Here is a 26,138-nt window from a genome sequence, read left to right as displayed (position 1 = left end):
ATCAGCCGAATATCTCTTGTACAGAATGTACGGCATAGTGGTCACCAGGGAGCCAGTGTCCAACAAAGCGTTCATAGGGATGCCATCAATCACCACAGGAAGGATCGGTCTCCCTCCCACATACTTGGCTCTCCAGTTCCTTTGGCCTGCTGAACCTACTCCTGGGGGTTGGCCCTCTGCCCCAGAGGTTGCTCATTTAAAGGACAGTACCTTGCAAGATGACCTGCCTAGTAGCAGTGACGACAGATGGGACATCCATTCATAGCGATTGTTGTTCCTTCCTCGAAGTGGCAGGGTTCTCCTCCTCCAGAGCCAAGGGACATCCTCTGGACTGGAAGCAAGCTGGACCTTTTCTTTGGAGGACTCCTGCAGGGACTGCACGGTTTTGGTAAGTGCAGCCATTCCCTGGGTCAGCTCCTGGACCTGTAGACGCAGCTCCTCTGTTGGACCTTTATCCAGGGTCTGGGCATCAGCCTCCACAGGGATGGAAGGACAAGGCATGGTTTCATGATGGTAGGTGATCGCTAGGTGCCTCTGGGGCGCTGGATGGCTGTCAGTGGGTTCCTGCAGTACCTGTATAGCTTTATCCTTGAAATCAGCAAAGTTCAGATCAGGGGTTTGCATGGTTAGGATGCGCAGCTGCCCCCTGTGGGTACTAGACAGGAGTCCTTCAATTAACTACTCTTTCAACAGTTTATATTCTTCTTTTACACTATCAGGATCAACTTGCTTAACTGCTTGCAGGTTGAGGGCATAGTCCCCGATACTGTCTTGTGCCCTCTGTTTACAGCCAAAGAACTGCATCTTGATCTCAGCTGCAGTACGGGTGTCAAAGGTGCTCCTCAGCTTGGCCAGGACCTTTGCAACAGTCTCTTTATCGGTGGCCTGCCAGGCTTTCACCTCCCTCAGTGCAGCACCCGTTAGCTGTCCAATCAGGATATTCACTTTCTGGTCTTCAGACAGAGGTGAAACTTTAAACAAGCTGCACAGTCTCTCTTTAAATTCACTCAGGGTATGTGAGTCACCCAAGTACTGCGGTAGCCAGGCCGCTCCCGGTATGTAGGCCATAGACAGCGGCATGATGGGGACCACTGCGGTGGGTGCTCCTCCAGGCGGTGTGACAGGCCCTCCTCCTGGTGGTGCGACAGGGTTGGCGCCGGCGGCCGCCGCTGCATTGCCGCGGCATTGCCGCTCGGATCGGACATTCTCTCTTTCCCCTAGTTAACATTGGCTAGGGCCGGGGGTTATGGGAGCTCACCGGCGGCCGTGCCACAGGCCGGCTGTAGGCCTCAGCTCCTCCTCCTCCTCCTCTCGCGCGCTGTCCTTCTTCCCGCGCGGCACTTCTCTTCGCGCACTGCAGCAGGCCCCGCCCACGAAGGCCGCCCCTTTTTTTTCCCGCACACGCCAAGCAGCGTGACAATCACAGTCTATGGCACACAGGACCTGGGGATACCGGGCTCTGTGATCCTGTTCGTGATGCCAAATTGGGTCACCCTCCCAGGGCTGTGGGGAACTCGGTACCGGGCCGGTGTCAGGGGGATGTGTCACAGCAGCGGTGACCCGGTTCGTGGCCATGGGCGCCCAAGCAATGGGTAGATGTAGTTAATGGTAGAATAGTTTGTGACGCCACCCGTGGTATTTGGCAAGTATGGTGTTAGGCCAATGCTGCATACAGGTCCGCTGGGACTGATGGTAGGGTGCAGCAAAGATGTAAAAGCTCCCCACAGGTGGAGCTGTAGTCCCAGAGCAGTGTAGATGTACCCGGCACGGGGATGTAACAATGCTGGAAGCGTAGGGAACAGACAAGACACAGCGGTTGCAGTTTCTGTACCTTTACTTGGTATATGCAGTCCAGGGTCCTGATTACAGATGGTATGGAGCAGGTTAGCCTGGAAGCAATTCAGGATTCTCTCTCACAGATGGGCTGGGCAGGCTCCTTTCCTAGCGCTTTGTGGTGTGAAGCACTCCAGTACTTAGTTACTCTGAAATGCCTCTCTTCAGATGTTCCTAGAACTACACTTGTATGACAGACATCTGTAGCCTCTCTCTGGGACTCCTCTCTTGAGTCCTGGCTCTCTATTCAGTTGCTGTTGTGTCCCAAGTCTTTGCTGGGAGCAGGGCATTTACAGCCTCCTACTCCTCTGGTATCTGTGGCAGGATTATTAGTATCCGTACCACCGTGGAGACCAGGCTCCAGTTCGTGCGCTCTCAAGCTGAGGGAGCTCGCCTTCTGCAGCTCAACCTCTCAGCTTCGTTCTCCATGTCTGCACACTTCACCCTCCGCAAACTATCTGACCACCACTTCCTCTCGGCCCTCAGGGAGCTCCCCTCCCCTTCATCCTGGTTCAGAGTTCCCCCTGCTGGCCTGGAGTGGAACTGTGCTGCATGTATGGATTGACTGTGAGAGAGACCCATCATTGCCTCCAAGCCTGGCATTACCCTCCCCTGGAGGAAGACAAAGCCACTGTGGCGACCATACTCCTGGGGGCGCCAAATATTCCTCCAGAGAAGGAGATACACAGAACAGGGTCTGGCTTCCTCAGCAGCAAAACACTGAGTTTAGACATTGCACAGGCAATGTTCCAGTGGATGGGGCAGGCCTAAATAGTCAAGGGCTCTAGGTAATTGGTCAGGGACAGATTAGACAGGTGCTCCCTGACTGCATAAGAACTAGAGAGTTTTGGTGCTGCCCCCCTATACACACATAACCAGGAAGCATGCAGGAGAGCAGAGGCACAGAGCATAGGACTGGCAGCAAACAGAATTCACAGCATGACCCGGAGCAGTGAGTAAGTTGGTGTGCGGGGGATGGGAGGCAATGCAGTGATGCCAGCAGGGTTGTTACACAATCTTTCACACAATGACATGAAAGTGTCTCACTTCGACCATCTCATACACAGAGATGATAAATTGAGGAATGACCCCTCGACAAAGATGTGTTTAGGAGATGTTATATAAGTTGTGTGGTTTGTTTGGGATATGTCTGGACTAGCAACTGTAGGTACACTATGGTTGTATTTGGAGGCTTTTGGTTGATGTTTGTATTAGTTTAAGTAGTCTAATAAAAAAAGTCTATATTTGCTCTTGGGTCTATATTTTCCATTCTGGACTGGGATATGTAGCCTGGGGTTTAATCTGTATTTTTTTTTTAGCTATTCTTGTGTCTTTATCTAGAATTGGATCTGTTCCAGGGTCTACTCTAAAAAGTGTTCCTCAACTAAAATCTGCACTATGAAAATGTGTTTCATTTTTTCACAATTTTTAAGGTTGAATTGTAGACACAAGTTTATCGAGTTCAACCTATACACTAACATGTGGCTCAATGTACCATCACAAAATCTAGGTGCCATAACATGTAATTTTATAATTTTTAAGAAAGGCATACAGGCCCTCTTTGTACTTTTCTAATGAACCATTAGAATTTCATGTGGCAGAGAGTTACAAGGGGTGGTTAAACGTTAATAGCGGTTTTTAATATGACAGGTTCACTTTAAGCAACTGGTATAAAATTATTATTGTCAAGTTTTTTTCACTTTCAATTTCTTTTTACACAGACAGAAAATGCACTCAGTTTTCAATATTCTTACCACATTTGCCCCACATACGTTGTTGACCAAGAAGACAGCGTTCTCCTCTTTCTGCTCCTGTGACTCCTTTCTGAGCAATCTCATACTCCATAGATGCTAAGCGAATTACAAATCGCTCCTGATTAATAGATTTCCTCAAAGATTTCAATATGGACTTGATCTTCCGTTCCAGACGCTGACGGAGGCATGTTACCCCACAGTTGGCTAAAAAAAGAAGAAATCCACCATTTCATAACATATACAAAGTAATATATTTGCATATACAGTACACATTACACATGTCAATTACTTTATGCATGTGAACTCTAACAAACAGACATAAAAAAGATTCTAATATATCACTGCTATTAGATACTGTATATGGCAGCTTACACAGCACTGACATGAAGTACATGTTTTGATTTTGTGAGCATGTAAATAGTATTGATATTGTTAGGCAGAGTTCACACATTAAAAAGACAAAATTGCAACCCGTGGAAAGGGAAAAGTCCCAGAAACACTATCAGACTAGAAAAAAAAAAAGTGTCAGGATCATAAATACAAATGATAAAAATAGTTTTTATTGAAAGCAGAAAAAAACCATATATGTATCCAATATAACAGACACAAAGATAATTTAGACAGCAGGGAAAACCCATAGTAAAAGGACACCAATCACTGTATAAAAACAGCATATGCAAAAGTATATATGTTTACAAATATATTTAAATGGTTAATAGAACAGTACAATATAAAGCATATACGTGTTAGGCGTCAGGTTCCTGCAGCTGCACAGCAGGAATCCAGAGCCTTGCATCCAGCGGTCTCCCATTCTCCTCCGACCACTCAGGAGCCTGCACAGCAATCTCAGCGTCTCAGACCAGCTCTGTAGTACTAGTTGTTACTGCCACCTCTGGGTCAGCAAAAGCAGCGCAGGCTGTCCTGCAGCAAGCCACTCCAGTGGCTGTCCTCTCATCACGCTACTGGGCACGCTCACGAGACGATCTCCCATTGAAGACCGGGAGTCACGTGCTCAGGTCCTTCTCCTGATCTGATTGGTCCATCTCAGAGATCTGGAAGGTCCCGCATAGCTATAAAAGGTCCGCATGACCGCTCGGCCATGCGCTAGTATAGACTTTACTTGCTACTGTGTGAATGATGATGGATGCATGTGCCTGTGAATGACTCATTAAGATCCCCTCCCTCTGATATTACGTGTGTGGATAGGGACTTAGTCTTAGAGTCAGCGCCAGTCAGTGGCACGCTTCAGGCCACTTTGCACACCTACACAGTGCTAGCGTCCAACAGTGTGCCCCCTCTTGGGCATTGTCGTGCAGCGGCTGGTTCAGTCGCCGTGCTGCAGTCAGCAGCACTTGGGGCGTCCGCGGTAGCGACTCCGCACGCACGGTAGGTCTAGACGGACACCGACCCTGAGTCTTTGGCCCGAGTCCTGTGACCATATACCGTGCGTGCACACCGCTGAGACCTGTGTGGTCAACAGGCTCGGCATTTATGTTTATGCCTTAAGGCGTCTCTGGAACATAGCAGAGTACACCCAGTGCACACTGGGTGACGTTCAACCCGTGTACGATATACCGCCATATTGTGCGTCTGCCATTATATAGCAGCAGTTTAACACCTCTGCACGGTGGACCCCGGGCGCCGAACGCACTTTCTATTTTATATTTAGTGCGTTCCGCCGTCCCTAACAATATGGTCCACAGACTAGTTCAGTTAGGAGTGCCAAAAATAGATAACTCCCTGAATATGATATGCATGTATATTACATAAAGTGCAAATAATACATATAATAGTAGTGATGACATGATGAAGCTCACCCACCAAACACCTGAAGCGCATTTCAGAAAGTAAAGTTGAGCGAATATGTTCGGAATCAGTCACCGAATCAGAATTTGCCATATTTGTCCCATATTGGTACCTTATTCATGCTGAATTTATATTTGATAATTGTCTACGAACATTTGCATTCATTTCTACTCCAATGAACTCCAATGACATATGGCTGTGTTCAGCAAATACTGCAAAGACAAAATTCACCGCCGACCATAATCGGAACCGAACTTTGAAAAATTCGCTCAACTCTTGTCACAAGTCAGATTAGGCGCATCCTGACTGAGTAGCAACTTTAGAATGTGATACATTCTTTAACCCCTTTCTGCCATGAGATGTACTATCCCGTCCATGTGCCCTGGGACTTAATTCACGTGATGAGCGCCGCTGATCGCGGCCGGGTGTCAGTTGATTATCACAGCTGACACCCGGCACAATGTGTCAGGGGCGGTCACGGACCGCCACCGACATGATAACCCCTTGTACACCGCGATCAAACACGATCGGGAGTTAAAGGGAAGCATCGGCAGGGAGGGGGCTCCCTCCGTGCTTCCCTGAGCCCCCCACGGCAGCGCAATGTGCAGCGCTGCTGCAAGGGGCTCATTCCCTACAGGCCCTCGGATGCAAGATGGCGACGGGGACCTTCGGGGGCCTGTAGGGAGCTAACTTCCTCACTGCCTGCAAAGCGCAGGCATGAGGAAGTCTGCAGCAGTGCCTGTGACAGATCGCTGATCTGTCACAGTGATCTGTGATGTGACAGATCAGCGATCTGTCACAGGACAGTGATGTCCCACCTGGGACAATGTAATAAAGTAAAAAGAAAAAAAATGTAAAAATAATTTTTTAAAAAATCGCTAAATAAATTAGTAAAAAAAAAAAAAAATTCCCCAATAAATTCATTTTTTGAAAAAAAAAAAAAAAAAGTGTACACATATTTGGTATCGCTGCGTCCGTAACGACCCGCCCTATAAAACTGTCCCATTAGTTAACCCCTTTAGCGAACCCCCTAAAAAATAAAAATAAAAACGAAGCAAAAAATAATGATCTATTATCATACCACCGAACATACAGTGCAATAACGCGCCATCAAAAAGACGCATATAAATATCCATGGTACCGCTGAAAACGTCAGGTTGTCTCACAAAAAACGAGCTGCCATACAGCATCATCCGCAAAAAAATAAAAAAGTTATAGCTCGCAGAATAAAGCGATGCAAATATAATTATTTTTTATATAAAATAGTTTTCAGTGCATAAAACCGCCAAAACATAAAAAAAACTAAATGAGGTATTGCTGTAACCATACTGACCCGAAGAATAAAACTGCTATATCAATTTTACCGCATGTGGAACGGTGTAAACGCACCCCCCCAAAAAAATTCATGAAACGCTGGTTTTTGCTCATTCTGCGTCCCAAAAATCGGAATAAAAAGCGATCAAAAAATGTCACGTGCCCGAAAATGGTACCAATAAAAACGTCAACTCGTCCCGCAAAGAATAAGACCTCACATGACTCGGTGGGTCAAAATACGGAAAAATTATAGCTCTCAATATGTCATGATGCAAAAACTATTTTTACAATAAAAAGCGTCTTTTAGCGTGTGACAGCTGCTAAACATAAAAACCGCCATAAATAGTAAATCAAACCCCCCTGTTATCACCCCCTTAGTTTGGGAAAAATAATAAAATAAAAAAATGTATTTATTTCCATTTTCCCATTAGGGTTAGGGCTAGGGTTAGGGCTAGGGCTGAGATTAGGGTTAGGGGTGTGTTGGGGTTAGGGTTGGAGTTATAATTGGGGGGTTTCCACTGTTTGGGCACATCAGGGGCTCTCCAAATGCAGCATGGCGTCTGGTCTCAATTCCAGCCAATTCTGCGTTGAAAAAGTCAAATGGTGCTCCTTCCCTTCCAAGCTCTGCCATGCGCCCAGTGTTTTACCCCCACATATAGGGTATCAGCACACTCAGAACAAATTGCAAAACTACTTTTGGGGTCCAATTTCTCCTGCTACCCTTAGGAAAATAAAACATTGGGGGCAAAAATATCATTTTTGTGGAAAAAAATGATTTTTTTATTTTCATGTCCAGGCGTTATAAACTTCTGTGAAGCACTTGGGGGTTCAAAGTGCTCACCACACATCTAGATAAGTTCTGTGGGGGGTCTAGTTTCCAAAATGGGGTCACTTGTGGGGAGTTTCAATAGCTTAGGTACATCAGGAGCTCTCCAAACGCACATGACACCCGCAGACCAATCCATCGAAGTCTGCATTCCAAAACGTCACTACTTCCCTTCCGAGCCCCAACGTGTGCCCATGCAGTAGTTTTTTCCCACATATGAGGTATCAACGTACTCAGGACAAATTGGACAACAACTTTTGGGGTCCAATTTCTCCTGTTACCTTTGGGAAAATAAAAAAATGGGGACTAAAAGATTATGTTTGTTGAAAAAATACAATATTTTTATTTTCACGCCAGGTCGTTATAAACTTCTGTGAAGCACTGGGGGGTTCAAAGTGCTCACCACACATCTAGATAAGTTCCTTAGGGGGTCTAGTTTCCAAAATGGGGTCACTTGTGGGGAGTTTCCACTGTTTAGGTACATCAGGAGCTCTCCAAAAGCAACATGACACCCGCAGACCATTCCATCAAAGTCTGCATTCCAAAACGTCACTACTTCCCTTCCGAGCCCCGACGTGTGCCCATACAGTAGTTTTCTCCCATATATGAGGTATCAGCGTACTCAGGTCAATTTGGACAACAACTTTTGGGGTCCAATTTCTCCTTATACCCTTGGGAAAATAAAAAAATTGGTGACTAAAAGATCATGTTTGTGCAAAATATACGATTTTTTTATTTTCACGCCCGGGCGTTATAAACTTCTGTGAAGCACTGGGGGGTTCAAAGTGCTCACCGCACATCTAGATAAGTTCCTTGGGGGGTCTAGTTTCCAAAATGTTGTCATTTGTGGGGGGTTTCTACTGTTTTGGTACATCAGGGGCTTTCAAAACGCTACATGGTGTCCGATCTCAATTCCAGCCAAAAACGACAAATGGCGCTGCTTCCCTTCCGAGCTCTGCCATGCGCCCAAATAGTGGTTTACCCCCACATGTGGGGTATCAGCGCACTTAGGACAAATTGCACAATATCTTTTAGGGTCCTGTTACCCTTGGAAAATAAGAATTGAGGGTGAAAAGATCATTTTTGTGGAAAAAATATGATTTTTTAATTATACCGCTGTACGTTATAAACTTCTGTGAAGCCCTTGTGGGTTCAAAGTTCTCACCACATATCTAGATAAGTTCCTTGGGGGTCTAGTTTCCAAAATGGGGTCACTTGTGGGGGGTTTCCTTTGTTTAGGTACGTCAGGGGCTCTCCAAACGCGACATGGCGTCCAATGTGAATTCCAGCCAATTTTGCATTGAAAAAGTCAAACGGCACTCCTTCCCTTCTGAGGTCTGCCATGCGCCGAAACAGTGGTTCCCCCCCACATATCAGGTATCAGCGTACTCAGGACAAATTTCACAATAACTTTTGCAGTCCAATTTCTCCTGTTACCCTTGGTAAAAATAAAAAAAATTGAACCTGAAGTATTTTTTTTGTGAAAAAAAGTTAAATGTTCATTTTTTTTTAAATATTCAAAAAAATTCCTGTGACGCACCTAAAGGGTTAATAAACTTCTTGAATGTGGTTTTGAGCACCTTAAGGGGTGCAGTTTTTAGAATGGTGTCACTTTTGGGTATTTCCTATCATATAGACCCCTCAAAGTGGCTTCAAATGTGATGTGGTCCGTAAAAATAAAATGGTGTTGCAAAAATGAGAAATCGCTGGTCAATTTTTAACCCTTATAACTTCCTAACAAAAAAAAATTTTGGTTCCAAAATTGTGCTGATGTAAAGTAAACATGTGGGAAATGTTATTTATTAAGTTGTTTTTGTGCTGTATCTCTGTGATTTAAGGGCATAAAAATTCAAATTTGGAAAATTTGGAAAATTTCAAAATTTTCGCCAAATTTCTGTTTTTTTCACAAATAAACGCAAGTTATATGAATGAAATTTTACCACTAACATGAAGTATAATATGTCACGAGAAAACAATGTAGAATCACCAGGATCCATGGAAGCTTTTCAGAGTTATGAGCTCATAAAGGGACAGTGGTCAGAATTGTAAAAATTGGCCCGGTCATGAACGTGCAAACCACCCTTGGGGCTTAAGGGGTTAATGTTTAGCAATAGCACAATTTACAAATACTATAAGGATAGTTCATATGAGAAATAATCTACTATATAATCGTCTTATTCTGTCTGTCTGTAACCGAAATCCCTCGTAGTTGATTGGTCGTGGCCACCAGTCCACGACCAATCAGTGACAGGCGTAGTGACAGGCGTAGTCTCCTCCAGGCCCTAGGTACCATAAACCTGTAAAAAATAGAATTAAAATAAAAAAATGGTGATATACTCACCTTCCGACGGGCCCCGGACTCTTTCCCTCCTCTCACCACGCGCGTGTCCGACACCTTTCGGTCTCAGTAATGCTTTGCGCGAAACACTGCTGATGATGTCGCGCTCTCGTCATCAGTGGTGTTTCGTGCAAAGCATTACTGGTACCGGAAGATGCCAGGTGCGCGGAGTGGAGATTGGGGGCCGTTGGAAGGTGACAATATGTAAAAAATAGAATTAAAATAAAAAATGGTTGTATACTCACCTTCCCACGGCCCCCGATCTCCACTCCACGCTCCCGGCACCTTCCGGTCCCAGTAATGCTTTGCGCGAATGGCCTAGAGATGACGTCACTCTCGCGAGAGCGCGACGTCATCAGCGGTGTTTCGCTTAAAGTATTACTGGGACCGGAATATGCCGGGCGCGTGGAGCGGAGATCGGGGGCCATCAGAAAGTTAGTATATAACTATTTTTTATTTTAACAGAGACTCTACAATACCTGATGTGATAGAATCGGATCACCATCTAGTGTAGAATATATTCTCGCTTCAACACCTAAAGGTGTCATGGGGCAGTAGTGGGAAAACAGGGGACAAGGAACCTGGGCCCCTGAACTGCCCCTCAGGCTAAGGGGGTGCCCTGACTTTCCTTCACTTGGGGGTACACTTGATGGTAGTGAGGCCCAAGTCACCAACCTGTCCCTATCTTCTGTTTAGCCCTGAGCTAAACCCCCAACCACCTCCCCAGGAAGTGAGACAGGGAAAAAAGTGTACTGCACCAAAAACCAAAGGAAAGATAAGACAGACACCTCAGGGTTAAATCAACTAAAAAACAAAACTTAGCTTTGTCTGCTGCAATGCACCATACAGTAGAGTAAGGCTCCTGAACTGAGCTTTCAGCAGAACCAGCACTGCTCCTGATAAGCTGAACCACCACTGCACCAGGTAGCTATAGTCTTCACGGTTGGTATCAAAAGGAAGTGTGTCACCAACAGTTAGCTGCAGCTCCTGGTGACATTTTAAAGGAAGGTGGGAGGGGTCACCACCTGCATAGCAAACAGACCAGCCATGCAATTACACCAGCGGCCACCAGGGGAAAAACTGATATTAACCCCCGATGGCCTGATAGGAAAAAAGGTTTATATAAGAGAATCCAGAATCTGGCACAGATCCAAAAATGGATCGTGACAAAAGTTTATTTTAAAGAGATATACAAGTTTCCAACAGAACAAGACTAGATTATTATTTCAGTAGAAAACATAAAGATTATTTCAAACAAGCTAAATTTGTAAACAATAAATTAATTTTTACACAATGTACAATATAACGGAAAATTGTATAACTTAATTATACAATTAGTAACCTTCAATTTCTGAAAACATAATGTCATAGTGATAATGATTTCAAGCTAATTCCACTCCAAAAACGCCTGAAAAAGCAATAAGTAAACATTCAAAGGAATGAACATATGCCTTTTTAATGTAAAAACAACTTGCTATTCAAAAGTTCAATTTTTTGAGCATCTTTTAACCTCTTAATGTTTCCAAAGATGCAGTTTCCGCCCTAAAGATGGTCCAGGCATTATAATAGGCGTCAATGAAAAGGCTCAAAAGATGCTACTTTTAGAATTTTGTCAGCATTTTTGTTTCAACAACTACTAGAGGCTTCATACTTGTTGAATTGAGTTAAAAATAAGCACAAAATGTGTCAATCAAAAAAAAAAGCAATCAGGAAACAACAAAATATGCTTTAAAACTAGATCTTCCCCTTTGTGTATACATACCATTAAAGAAAACCAGCAACATTGTACATGCATAGCTATTTGTAGGTAGAATGGTATATGTATATTCTGCAGAAATTTCTATTTGTTCTATTCTAATTACTAAATTTTTACGGACTACAACCCCTGGCAAAAATTATGGAATCACCGGCCTTGGAGGATGTTCATTCAGTTGTTTAATTTTGTAGTAAAAAAGCACATCACAGACATGGCACAAATCAAAAGTCAATACAAATGGCAACTTTCTGACTTTAAGAAACACTAAAAGAAATAAAAAACACAAAATGTGGTAGTCAGCAATGGTTACTTTTTTTAAACCAAGCATAGGGAAAAAATTATGGAATCACTAAATTTTGAGGAAAAAATTATGGAATCATGAAAAACAAACCAACAAAAAAACACTCCAGCACATCGCTAGAATTTTGTTGCGCCAACTCTGGCTTTTATAACAGCTTGCAATCTCTGAGGCATGGACTTATTGAGTGTCAAACAGTACTCTTCATCAATCTGGCTACAACTTTCTCTGATTGCTGTTGCCAGACCAGCATTTCAGGTTGTAGCTTTGTCATGCACCATTTTCTTCAACTTCCACCAAAGATTTTCAATTAGATTGAGACCCGGACTATTTGCAGGCCATGACATTGACCTTATGTGTCTTTTTTCAAGGAATGTTTTCACGGTTTTTGCTCTATGGCAGGATGCTTGATCATCTTGAAAAATTATTTCATGATCCCCAAACATCCTTTCAATTGATGGGATAAGAAAAGTGTCCAAAATATCAATATAAACTTGTGCATTTATTGAAGATGTAATGACAGCCAACTCCTCAGTGCCTTTACCTGACATGTAGCCCCATATCATCAATGACTGGAAATTTGCATGTTCTCTTCAGGCAGTCATCTTTATAAATCTAATTGGAAAGGCACCAAACTAAAGTTCCAGCATCATCGCCTTGCCCAATGCAGATTCGCGATTTATCACTGAATATGACTTTCATCCAGTCATCCACAGTCAACGATTGCTTTTCCTTAGCCCATTGTAACCTTGTTTTTTTTCTATTTAGGTGTTAATGATGGCTTTCGTTTAGCTTTTCTGTATGTAAATCCCATTTCCTTTAGGCGGTTTCTTACAGTGCGGTCACATACATTGACTCCAGTTTCCTCCCATTCTTTCCTCATTTGTTTTGTTGTGCATTTCCTGTTTTGGAGACATTGCTTTTAGTTTCCGGTCTTGACGCTTTGATGTCTTCTTTGGTCTATCAGTATGTTTGCCTTTAACAACCTTCCCATGTTGTTTGCATTTGGTCTAGATTTTAGACACAGCTTAATGTGAGCAACCAACATCTTTTGCAACATTGCGTGATGATTTACCCTCTTTTAAGAGTTTGATAATCCTCTCCTTTGTTTCAATTGACATCTCTCGTATTGGAGTCATGATTCATGTCAGTCCACATGGTGTAACAGCTCTCCAAGGTGTGCTCACTCCATTTTAGATGCAGACTAACAAGCAGATCTAATTTAATGCAGGTTTTAGCTTTGGGAATGAAAATTTACAGGGTGTTTCCATATTTTTTTCCTCAGAATTGAGTGATTCCATAATTTTTTCCCTATGCTTGGTTTAGAAAAGTAACCATTACTGACTACAACACTTTGTGTTTTTTATTTCTTTTAGTGTTTCTTAAAGTTGGCATTTGAATTGACTTTCGATTTGTGCCATGTCTGTGATCGTTTTTTTTTTTCTACAATATTAAACAACTGAATGAACATCCTCCAAGGCCGGTGATTCCATAATTTTTGCCAGGTATAAGACACTATATTACTATACTTTTACGGACTATAAGATACACTCCCCCCCCCAAATTTGGGAGGAAAATGTGGAGTGCATCTTATAGTTTGATTGCTCATCGCCGACACCAGGCCCGCAGCATCGCACCACTGGGATACTCCCTCCTCCCACCCAGGGCCCATAGCATTGCCCCACTTCTGACACTGCCAGCTTCCTAAGGAAGTGACCATGCCTCCTGTGACCCCACATCATTGCCGCCGGCCCCCAAGTAATATACCTTAAGTTCGGTCTATATGACGGACTCCCATCTTATAAAAATATATTTTTTCCTACTTTCCAACCCAAAAATTGGGGTGCATCTTATGGTCCGATGTGTCTTACAGTCTGAAGAATGTGGTATATTTGTTTTTGAGAAATGTAAGTGACAACCAATATGCCTGTAAGCTGAGTTACCACTCATCTTCCCTTCCCATGATGGACATACTTTTACTCTCAATGATAAAAACTATGAACACTACTAGTGATGAGCGAGCATGCTCGCCACTACTCTGTATTCGCCCGAACATCTCGCTGCTCCAGATGCTTGGAGCTCGCTGAGGATTTCCGGGGTTGCACAGGGGAGGCTCGGGTCCCTGTCCTGCATGTTTGGCACTCTTTAGAGAGCCAATAAACACGCAGGGATTGTCTGCACACACTATAGCGGGTTTTTATGTTTGGCAGCTGTCACACTAAGGCTGGTTTCACATTAGCGTTTTAGCACGCAGCGTATCATGCGCTATCGGCCGGATGCGCCATGCTCCCCTATGTTTAACATTGTGGGCGCATGGTCTAGCGCCTGCACGCGTTCATCAGTGTTTTTGTGCGCTGCACTTTTTCCAGGTGTGCGTCCAGATGCACTAGATGCAACATGTTGCATTTTTTGTTCCGCCCAACCTCGTCAAAAAAGCGCATGTGCACGTGTGCGCACAGAATGCGCCAAAAAAATCACATTACAGTCTATGGGGTCGCTGGTGTGCGCTTGGTCATGCACACTCCAGCGCTTTTGAGCGCATGCGATTTTTGAGTAAACAATGTCTAGACACTGGTTTAAACCACCTCCTACACAAAGCAACATTGTTTGGGACTTGTGTACATAAAAGAAGGTGTGCGCACTGGCAGACCACTATCTACTGAAAGCCTGGAGGAGATACAGCCTGCCACAGAGAAGAGACAACAGCCTGCCACACACCAGAGACATTTTGGATCCAAGCTGCAGCATCAAGAATGTGAGTATTGTACCTAATGTCTGCCTGTCCTTTCAAATGTATTATGTACTAATGCCTTTTTTTTTATTGCAGCATGTCTTCTGAGGATGAATATCGGCTGACCCGTGAAGAACTGGCCCAAGCAGAGTGTGATGTGAGTATCTTCCTGCTGTACTTTTTGATAAGTAGAGATCAAAAGATTTGCATCTACAAATAATTTTTGTTCTTTTCAGACATCATCGGGCATGGTATCAGAGTCCGCAGTGCAGGAGCAGCGGAGCAAAGTCCCGGCGGGGAGACGGAATGTAAGTATAGACTGACTTTGTATTTATTTTTTTTTTTTTCTCTGCCTTTTTTCCTGTCCTGTTTTTCATCTTCAATCTTTCTTCTTTTCTATTTCTTTTTCTATCTTTTTCATTCCTAAATAGAGATGAACGACTTTTTCCTTTTTTCGGGTCGAGTCGGGTTTCATGACCAAGTCGGGTCGAACAAAATCGGCCGACTATAGGGAAAAGTCGGAGGCCGACTGAAACACGAAACCCAATGCAAGTCAATGGGGAAGCAAAGTTGGCAGGGAGTGGAGGACAGGAAACACACCTACAGTGACCATTTCAATGCCAAAAACATTCATTCTTATTACTGAAGCTTGTTAACCTTAATTTACTTCATAATAATAGTTATGCATTGAAAACTGGGGGTTAATTGGCTAAAGTTGTGGGGGGGTAGGGCTGGCTCCAGGTTTTCGTGTGCCCTGGGCCAAAGAGTGTCAGTGCGCCCCTTTAACACATACCACAACTCATAATGCTCCGATACAGCACAGAAATATAGGTATAGTGCAATGACAAATACTTCACTGCTTACATGACATGACTGATCTATTTTAAATTGTACAATAGCTCAAAAAAAGGACAGTATATTACTCCATACAGTATGAAGGCCACCACATTGTGCACCATACAGAATAATGAGCCCCATATTTTTCTCCATACAGAATAATTGGCCACATATAATGTTCCATACAGTATATGATGAGCTCCACATAATGCTACAGTATATGATGGTCCCCATGGACGATGCTCCAGTGTGTTATGGGCCCAAATAATGCTCCACATATAATGGGCTCCATTTCTAATTCTCCAGTGTATAATGGGCCCCGTAAATGCTGCTCCAGTGTCTGATGTCCCCAATCTGGAATGCTCCAGTATATGATGGGCCTCATGGATGATGCTCCAGTGTATGATGGGCCCTAATAATGCTCAATATATAATGGGCTCCATTTGTAATGATCCAGTGTATAAAGGGCCCCGTAAATGCTGCTCCAGTGTCTGATGTCCCCCATTTGGAATGCTCAGTATATGATGGGCCTCATGAATGATGCTCCAGTGTCTGTTCTGCCCCATTTGGAATGCTCCAGTATATGATGGGCCCCATTTTTAATTAACCCAGGCATGGTATGTGAAAAGAGCTCCATGGAGTAATCTGAAGTGTGTGCTGCCGCATCCTTCACTTTTGGTGTGGGTGAAGGACACAAGGAAAGAGGTTGCTCCTGACAAGAAGCCTGCACTTACAATTCAGTGCTTGCATTTTTTTAAACTTCAGAAGAGGAGGCGATAGAGCTGGAGGCTGTTTCAGCAAAGTAAACCAAAAACAGTTCCTGATGCTCCGGCTTTAAAAGCAGTCTACCTACTCCCAGAAAACGGAGCCTTACAGGCCTTCCAAAGCTACACCATGACGCAGGCTCAACACCTCCTGCCTTAGCTGCTAATGTGTTTTTGGCACTACCAGCAGATGCACCACCACCACCATCGGTACCAGGTGGCCCCCCCACACCCACGTCCGCATCCTCTTCCACCATACTTCCTCATGTTTTAGAAAATTGACCCAAAATACCAGCAGATATATGGTACTGTATCAGAAGCGACACAGCTCTATACAGTCTAGGGATAACAGTAAATCTCTGTATATATTTTGTGAGTCATACACAGACATTCACAGGCTCAGTATGGATTACCCAATAAAATAAAAAGGTGAAAAAGGGTACAGTATCACCAGATTCAAGGTATATATAGTATAGTGTAAATATTCTGAATCTCTGTATACACTTAAGGAGGCAGACACAAACGCTCTCAGGCCCAGTATGGTTTACATAAGAACATGAAAAGCTGTAAATGGGTAATGTAACACAAGCATACAGAGGTATACAGTGTTGGCCAAATTTGAAATCTCGGTATATATTTCCGAAGTCACCCTCAGACGCTCACTCAGTCTGGGTTTGACCATAAAAAAATGTTGCAAAAAAGGTACTGGATAACAAGATAGCAAGTATATATATTATAGGGTACAATTGAAATCTCCATATACATAGTCCCGTAGTCTGTCTCAGACACTTATTCAGTGTCATGTTCCAGAATGGGGTTTGTCTTTGGCCCGTCCTGGTCAAACAGGGGTTAATTGTTTCTGCCTCTCTCTGGCAGAGGGTGGCAATATAGTGCTCACTCGACCTAGGTCCGGTGTCAGTTATACTCCTGCCCTCGGCTGAGTTAGTTGACCTCTTGCATACGTGTGCCTTGTGCCTGATAACTTGTTGCTTGCTTGGTTTTGATCCGGTTCTGTCCCTGTTACGAGTTCTGCCTGTCCCTCTTGTACTTCGCTACCTCTCTGTGTATGACTCTCTGCCTGTGACTTGACTATTCTCTGCTCGTCCCTCTGGTACCGCACTGCCCTCTCCGTGTTCGACCCTAGCTTGTTTGACCTGCGTTTTCCTCTCCTCTACTACAGTTGCCCTGCAGTAGGTACATTACATCATCTGCAGCAGTAGGAAGCTAAGCCCCGCCCCCTGCAGTCACATGATCGTAGGTCCTGGGACTCCTTACTATTTTCAGTGCTGCAGGTCCTGTCTGCTTGAACCATCACTACAGTATGCTCTCCCATAGTGTGGGTAAGTCACCCTGCTCAGCGTGGCAGTTTGCCGACGCTGACAGGGTCCTGACATTAGGATCCTGACATTATAATTGACCGTTACCTTTTTTTTTCTTCTCTCCTCTCCCCTTCTCCTGTGTGTGTGATGGATCCTATGCACGCTCATTCTGAGCAGGTAAAGCACCTGACTCAGATGTCTCAAACTCCTGGGGGAACAACTAGCCCTGGCTCAGTCTCAGCAGCTGATCGCTGACACTGTGCAGGGGGTTTTATCATCGGGGGCTCAAGATGTTTCATTAGTTTCCCCTGAGTCCCCGGTTAAATTACCAGATTCCTTTTCTGGAGATAAGAAAGAATTCAAAGTTTTCAAGGAGGGCTGTAAGCTTTTTTTTCATTGAGACCACACTCTTCTGGGGATGAAAGTCAGAGAGTGGGGGACATTATGTCTCTGTTAAGGGGAGCCCCCCAGGCTTGGGCTTTCTCCCTTCCGACCACTGCCCCTGAGCGTATGACTGTGGATGCATTTTTTGAGGCCCTGGGGTATAGTTATGATGAGCCTGATCGGAGGTGTATGGCTGAGGACATGGTGATGTGTGTGTGTCAGGGGAAGCACTCAGCCGATTGGTTTTGCTCAGAGTTCAGACGCTGGGCTGCTGGGGTCTGCTGGGATGATGCCGCCTTCCGGGGCTTGTTCCGTAGAGGCCTGTCTGAACATCGGAAAGATGCCTTAGCTCTCCATCCTCTGCCTGATTCCCTGGAGAAGGCTATGACACAAGCCATCCGAATGGATCGCAGGCTACGGGCGAGGGGAGTGATGCAGATTGAGACCCCGTTATTTTCCCAAGGAAGGGGAGCCAGTCCTACACTTGAAATCATGGAGATGGGAACCATCGACCTCAAGGAGAAAGAAAGGAGACGACGGCGCTTTGGAAAATTGTGTTTTCACTGTGGCGATTCTGGACATTGAAAAAAGGACTGCCCCTCCTGTCCACTGACCAACAAGCGGCTGAGCCCGGGTGATTGTCGTGGAGGTCACCCAGGCTCTCAGGTACCTTTTTCTCCATTTTCAAAAATGTTGTTGCAAGTGGAACTTGGTTGTGGGAGTGTCTCCACATCCACTTCTGCCTTCGTGGATTTCGGATCGTCGTTGAACTTTATTGACTCTGACTTGGTGTCCAGGTGTAAGTTAGGGACAGTTAGGCTGGAGACTCCTATCCATGTTGTTGCCATTGACAAAACACCACTGGCTAAGAATGACATCATATTTCTTACAGAGGAGTTTCTCCTTAAAGTGAGTTCCTTGCACCAGGAACGTATTTCATCCTTTGTTATGGACAACCTGCCTGCGGGACTGGTGTTGGGGTTCCCCTGGTTACAATTACTTAATCCTGTGATTAATTGGGAATCTCGGGACATTGTTAAATGGGGTCCCAATTGTTCTGAAAGATGTCTAGCTACTGTGTCTGTGTCGTCCTTTGGTCTGGAATGACTATACGGATGCTTTCTCCGAAAAAGAGGCTGAAGTTTTACCACCACACCGCCCATTTGATTGTGCCATTGACCTGGTTCCAGGTACTAAATTGCCCAAGGCCGGCTTGTATAACCTTTCGGGTCCCGAGTGGGCTGCTATGAAGGAATACATTTCCGAGAGTCTCCGTAAGGGACATATTCATCCTTCTGTCTCTCCAGCGGCGGCGGGGTTCTTTTTCGTAAAGAAAAAAGATGGTGGTTTGCGCCCATGCCTCGATTTTCGAGAGTTAAATAAGATAACTGTGAGAAATACGTATCCCCTCCCACTTATTCCTGATTTGTACAACCAGTTGTCCGGAGCTAAGTTGTTTTCGAAATTAGATCTACGGGGAGCGTATAACCTTGTCCGGGAAGGAGATGAGTGGAAAACTGCTTTTCTCACTACTGAAGGGTTGTTTGAAAATTTGGTCATGCCTTTCGGTCTGACCAATGCTTCTGCGGTCTTCCAAAATTTCATCAATCACGTGTTCTCTGATTTTATTGGACGTTTTATGGTTGTGTATTTGGATAACATACTGATCTACTCACCTGATAAACAGGCTCACATTGGGCATATTCGGGCAGTTCTCAAAATGCTTCGGGAGAACTGTCTCTTTGCTAAACTAGAGAAATGTTTATTTTTGTTCAAGAACTGTCTTTTCTGGGAGTCATTGTGTCTGCTGAGGGGTATCGCTTGGATGCTAATAAGGTGCATGCCATTGTCGATTGGGTTCAACCTTGTGATTTGAAGGCTTTGCAGCGTTTCCTAGGATTCGCCAATTATCGCAAATTTTTAAGGGGGTTCTCACAGGTGGTTAAACCCCTCACAGACATGACTCAAAAGGGGGCTGATATCAAGAATTGGTCAGCCGCAGCGATAGCGGTGTTTCAGTTTTTAAAAAAATGTTTCATGTCTGCTCCGGTTCTTATTCAACCGAACCCGTCTGAACCATTTATTGTTTAGGTGGACGCCTCAGAGGTGGGGGTGGGGGCGGTGTTGTCCCCAGGACCCGCCACTTTGACTAATTTGAGACCCTGTGCCTTTTTCTCGAAGCAATTCTCCCCTGCGGGGGGAAACTATGATGTTGGGAATCGAGAACTTCTGGCCGTGAAGTTGGCTTTTGAAGAATGGAGGCATTTTTTGGAGGGGGCTGTCCATCCTATAACCATAATTATGGACCATAAGAACCTAGCTTACATTGAGTCAGCTAAAAGGTTGAATCATAGACAGGCTAGAGAGTCACTGTTGTTTTCCCGATTCCACTTCTCTATCACTTTTCGGCCAGGATCCAAAAATGTCAGAGCTGATGCCTTGTCACGCAGTCTAGATCCGGTTTCCCCCACCCCCGAACCTCCATCCTCCATTCTTCAGCCCGGGGTGGTGGTGGCAGGTATTTCTAATATGTTGGAATGGGAGAATCGGGAAGCCCAGTCTCTTGCACCTCCGGCTAAGCAGGTGGATAAACTTTTCGTACCAGCTCAATTTCGTCTCAAGGTCCTCCGGGAGTTCCACGACTCAGTTCTGGGTGGACATCCAGGGATTTCAGCTACCCGGAAAGCCATCGCTAGAATATTTTGGTGGTCTTCTTTAGCCTCTGATGTTGGGGAATTTGTGTCTGCCTGTGATGTTTGTGCCTGTGCGAAAATCCCCCATGGCTGGCCAGCCGGGGAATTGGTACCACTGCCAATTCCTGAGAGACCATGGACCCATTTGTCCATGGATTTCATCACCAACCTTCCCCCTTACAAGGGTAATACCGTCGTTTGGGTTGTGGTGGACAGGTTTAGCAAGCAGGCACATTTTGTACCCTTGGCGGCTCTATCTAATGCGGAAACGTTGTCCAGATTGTTTGTTGAGCATGTGGTGCGGTTGCATGGGGTACCCTTGAATGTGGAAAACTCAAGAATGGACATTAGCAAGATTCCTGATAAATTCAATTACACATGCAGACAAAGTATCATATTGCATAGTCAACTGCTAAGTAAAGAATACAAGTGGGTTTTTTACCCAAATAAAGTCTCATATTGGTGACAGCTTTTCTTTCTGAGCCTACGGGAGTGTCTAATGCCAGAGTTTGTTTGTCTCTTGGGCAAATTCTTTAGCATGCTGCTCTTAAGTGTCCCACCTAGTCTATGGTGTGGGATGGTGAGTAGTGTGTAGGCCTAAGTCTGACCCTACTGCTGATCAGGTCCCTTGTGTCAGGTTTGCTGTGTATGCGGGTCACTGATCACTTGCTATTGCTTCTGGAAACCCCATATCTGCACACTATTTTTGAGAGTATCTTCTTTGCAGTAGTCTTCGCCAACTGGTTCCTTACTGGGAAGTCTTCAGGCCAGACGATGTGGGGGAACGTTTCCTGCTTGTCCGATGTTGAATTTTGTCGGAGGCCAAACAGCTGCTGGGAATCTTTGCTGTTAAGGTGTGAGTTGAGTCCAATCAGGTCATTCATCTGTGTCTTCAATTCTGTGTGGGGGCCATGTGCCCATTGAACCACCGTAGGGTACACACTTTGAGATAGACTGGGTCTGTCTTGAGGTAGACGGTTTGAGGTAGACTAGGTCTGTCTTGAGGTAGATGTTTTGATGTAGACAGTTTCTTGGAGCCCAGTGCTTTTGGCCTTCAGCATCCAGCTTTCCTTCTCCTCCTTCCGAGTCTGATCCTGTTACTTCTTGTACAGGTTTCAGAAAGTCATTTTGTCAGGTTTAGTGACTAGGTTGTGGTAATTGACATTCTCTGAGCTGATTGTGGGATTTTAGCTGAGGTTTCGTCTATGTCCGCGCCTCCATCTGTATGAAGACTCGGGTTAGACTGTGTCAGAGGAGGACTTGGGACTCTTTGCATTAGTACAGATCCAGCCGGTATTCTCCGGGGATGAGGGGGAAAGGTCAAAACTGTTGTAGCCAGCTCTATACAGTGTGTGTATGGAAAATTGTCAATATCCGCCTATTTGTATAGGGACTGACACACGCTGTCTCTGTCTAGTTTTGACCGTGATCAAACAGCAGATATACGAAACTGTCTGAAAAGCAGACAGCACTCACTCTAAGATGTAGGTCTTGAAAAACGGAAAAACTCCTCAGCTTTTTTTTCCAGAGTCACATACAGATAGCTTCTATTTGTCCGTGATACCAGCCGGTACACGGTAGTGTGTGAGGAGTGTACACCGCTATACGGTGTCTGTATGGAAAATTGTCAATCTCCATCTATTTGTATACGGACTGACACAAGCTGTTTGTCTAGTTTTGACCGCAATCAAACAGCATATATACGAAACTGTTTGAAAAGCGGATAGCGCTCACTCTAAGGTGTAGGTCTGGATAAAGATACAAACTCCTCGGCTTTTTCTTCCAGAGTCACACCCAGATAGCTTCCATTTGTCCGTGATACCAGCCGCCGGTACTCGGTAGTGTGTGAGGAGCGTACACCGCTATACGGTGTGTGAAAAAATAAACGCTCAGTAACTCACCAGGACAAAATAATAAAAGTTGGAGTGCTTTGAAAAAAGCAATTTGAACTGCAGTGTGCACACAGCAATGCAGGTAGCCTTAAAAGGCAGCCTAATCACCACCAGCGCTGCTGCACAGGAAAAAAATCCTCCCCTCTCACTGCACACTAACTGTACAGTGAAAAGCGCTATCAGCAGAAGCAGTTTTTTTTCTTCTTCCCTGCCTAATGCTCTCCCTTATTCAGAATCAGCAGCAGCAACCTCTCCCTATGTTAAGATCAGCAGAAGTAAGATGGCGGTCGGCGGTCACAGACTTTTACACCTACTGTGACTAGTGTTGAGCATTCCGATACCGCAAGTATCGGGTATCGGCCGATATTAGCTGTATCGGAATTCCGATACTTAGTTCCGATACTTTTTTCATATCGAATACCGGAATCGGAAGTTCCCATAATGCTAGGAGCCCACTCGATTTGATTCAGCCAATGGGGATCCTCAGAAGTGTGGGCACATCCTGTTAGGCATGTAGGCATGTTAACTACTGGCATGGCTGTGATTGGCTGCTGAAATGATGTCATGATGCACTATAAAAAGCACTGCAGCTGCCATTTCTGGTCACTCTGCTGTGAATTAAGTTAGGGACAGGCTGCTGTTGAAGACTGTGAGGGACAGTTAGAAATAGCGATTCCACAAAACATATAGTGCTTAACCCAGGCTACATAAACCACCACTGCAGCTTGCTTTTCCCTAGCAGCACTGTTTTCACAGCTGTCTGCAAGGGCTGTGTGAGTGCAGACCCACGCTGTGTAGTGTGTCCTGCAGGCACGTCTGCTTGTAGGCCGCCCAGCGTGTGTCTCTGCCTCATACACATTTTTCTTTTATTACTGCTTTTTTGTTCTCCTGTATAGTGTGCTTCCATACGTATCCATATACGTTGGTTGCAAACACTAAAGGAGTGGACAGCGGAGCCTTTCAGCAGCCTTTCAGTGCTATAGCCCATTTCTCTGCACTGTTTTTGGCTGTCTGATAGGTCTCTCTGTGAGTGAGTGCAGCTCACGTTGCAGTGTGTTCTACAGCCACCGCTAGCTGTAGTCCGCTCAGCGTGCGTCACTGCCTCATACATAGTCCTTTTTTGCAGCTAATTTAGCCAGATTTTTGCTCCTATATTAGTGTGCTTCCAACTGCATCCATTGTCATTGGTTGGTTGCAAACACTATATAGGATTAGATAGAGGAGCCTTTTTGCTGGCTTGTGCCCTTCAGGGCCAGCCAGGCTAGTATCACCCTATTTTTTGGAGCCTCATCAATTGCATTGTAGGTTAGCTTCCTGCATTGTAATCGCTCCAAAAAGTTTGTGATACTATAGCTTTCAAACTTTGGTCACATCCTTTCCTTTCCCCCCCAAAAAAAAAAAGAAATAAAGTTCACCAAACACTCCACTTTACAGTTGTCTAGGCCACATTAGATCATATTAAAGTGTAGTACACACACTCTTAGCCAAATTAGTGTTTCTTATACTGGTTAGCAGGTGTTCAGGAATAAGAACACTAAGCCACCCCTTTTTTACTTTTCTGCCTATCTTTATCAGTCTACCAAGATGAAGAAGGCAGGGAGTAAGGCACGTGGTCGTGGCCGTGGATTTTCAGCAGGGAGAGGACGGGGGGGATTCAGCAGGGAGAGGGCGTGGGGATTCGGTGTCTGCTGCGGCCACCAGTGACCCGGCATCCCCCACTTTTACCAGGCAACAGTCCTTCATGCGCAGCTTTGTAGGACCTCGCCGTACCCCACTGCTGCGTGACGAACAAATTGAAGCCGTTGTCGGATGGATGGCAGCTAACGCATCCACTTCAATGACTTCCGCATCCTCCCAAGGCCAGAGCACTGAAGAGCAACCATCTGTCTCTTCACCACCTGCCAAATTGCCCAGGCAGTCTGAGAGCCCTGGACAGGAGTCATCTCAATCTTTACTTCTGTTCTCAGAATCTGTTGGCTTGGAAAGAGGTGGCCAGCCAAGCAGCATTCTAGAGCGTGAAGAAGAGGGAGTATGCAGTGATGCGCAACTGCTTTGTCCCTCTGAATCTGAAGAGGCGGGTGGGCCAGTGCCTATTGTCAGCACACCTCAGTGCTCATCTGATGATGATGAGACTCAGTTGCCAATTTCTGGTGCGTACGGTGCTGGCGAGACAACCCAGGACCAGCCGGTGCTTGAAGAGGGGAGTGGAGATGATGAGGTCCTTGACCCATCATGGCGTCAGCCACAGGAAGGTGGTGGGAGCAGCTCTGAGGAAGAGATTCCCCGAACGGCCAAAAGAGGAGGGAGAGGGCGGGGGCAGACTTGGTTGCCTGTAGCCTCCACTTTGGCACCCGTGAGGAGCAATCCTCTTCCAAAATACAAAACGGGCGCTCCCAGGACTTGCAGTGCGTGGTCTTTTTTTGACACAGTTGCAGATGACATTTGCTTTGTCAAATGCAAGCTGTGTCATCAGAAAGTGAAACGAGGGAAAAATGTGACCAACCTCAATACCACAAATATGTGGAAAGATGTGCGTACCAAGCACGGGGTGGAGTTACACAGACACACTGAAGATGTAGGCCAACCTTCAGCAGCACCTACCACCTCTTCAGCTCGTGTTGGGGCCTCTTCCTCCAGCTCACACACAGCTGGTTCGGCTTCCTCACTGGAACGCCATGGAAGAACCACTGCCACTGTTGTCCAGAGACCCAGTGAAATTCCACCCACTGAACCACGTTCGCAGTCATCAGCACACTCCCAGGCCACTCACCAGCAATCGATAGCACAGGCATGGGAGAAAAAGCGGCCATACTCGGCAAACCATCCCCGAGCACTGGCTCTGAATGCCGGCATTGCCAAACTACTGGCCCTTGAGATGCTGTCATTCAGGCTGGTGGAGACTGACACCTTCCGGAACTTTATGTCATTGGCAGTTCCACAATACAATGTGCCCAGCCGCTTTTATTTCAGCAGACAAGCTGCCCCTGCCCTGCAAAAGCATGTGGAGGGAAAAATTAAAAATGCGCTACTAAATGCCGTCAGTAGCAAGGTCCACCTGACCACCGATGCGTGGACCAGTAGCCATGGACAGGGACGATACCTTTCCCTCACTGCCCATTGGGTCAATGTTGTGGAGCCGGGTACAGATCTGGAGAGTGGCTCTGTACGTATTCTGCCAACTCCAAGGATCGCAGGAATGCAGTCTGTACATATTGAGTCCTCCTCCTACTCTAGTTCCTCGGAATCAGCACTGCGTGAGCCTGTTAGGCCAGATATGAGCACAGGTGTGGCCAAACGTCAACAGGCTGTCCTTAAATTAATTTCTTTGGGGAATCGGAGCCACACAGCACAGGAGCTCTGGAATGCCATCAAGCAGGAGAGCGATGTGTGGTTTGTGCCAGCGAATCTCCAGCCAGGTTTGGTAGTGAGTGACAATGGCCGAAATCTAGTGGCAGCTCTGGGCCTAGGCAACCTCACTCATATACCATGTCTGGCACACGTGCTCAATTTGGTTGTGCAGAGCTTTCTGAGGGACTATCCGGATCTTGATGCACTGCTGCACAAGGTTCGCCTAGAGTGTGCTCACTTGCGGC

General features: G+C 45.4%; 1 protein-coding gene across 1 annotated transcript in view; it reads right to left on the bottom strand.

The window, feature by feature from the left end:
- The window catches only part of SCUBE3 (signal peptide, CUB domain and EGF like domain containing 3), a 1,051,867-nt gene that overhangs the window by 534,094 nt on the left and 491,635 nt on the right, over window positions 1-26,138 (bottom strand). The window contains exon 16 of the mRNA XM_073575619.1: window positions 3,588-3,791. Within this exon, the coding sequence (XP_073431720.1) occupies window positions 3,588-3,791 (204 nt within the window). The remainder of the gene's footprint in view (window positions 1-3,587; window positions 3,792-26,138) is intronic.

Source organism: Dendrobates tinctorius, unplaced genomic scaffold (assembly GCF_039654945.1).
Source record: "Dendrobates tinctorius isolate UK_male_01 unplaced genomic scaffold, ASM3965494v1 ptg000045l, whole genome shotgun sequence".
Classification (NCBI taxonomy): domain Eukaryota; kingdom Metazoa; phylum Chordata; class Amphibia; order Anura; family Dendrobatidae; genus Dendrobates; species Dendrobates tinctorius.
Note: the sequence above shows the minus strand (reverse complement) of the source record. Positions and strands in the feature narration are given on the sequence as shown.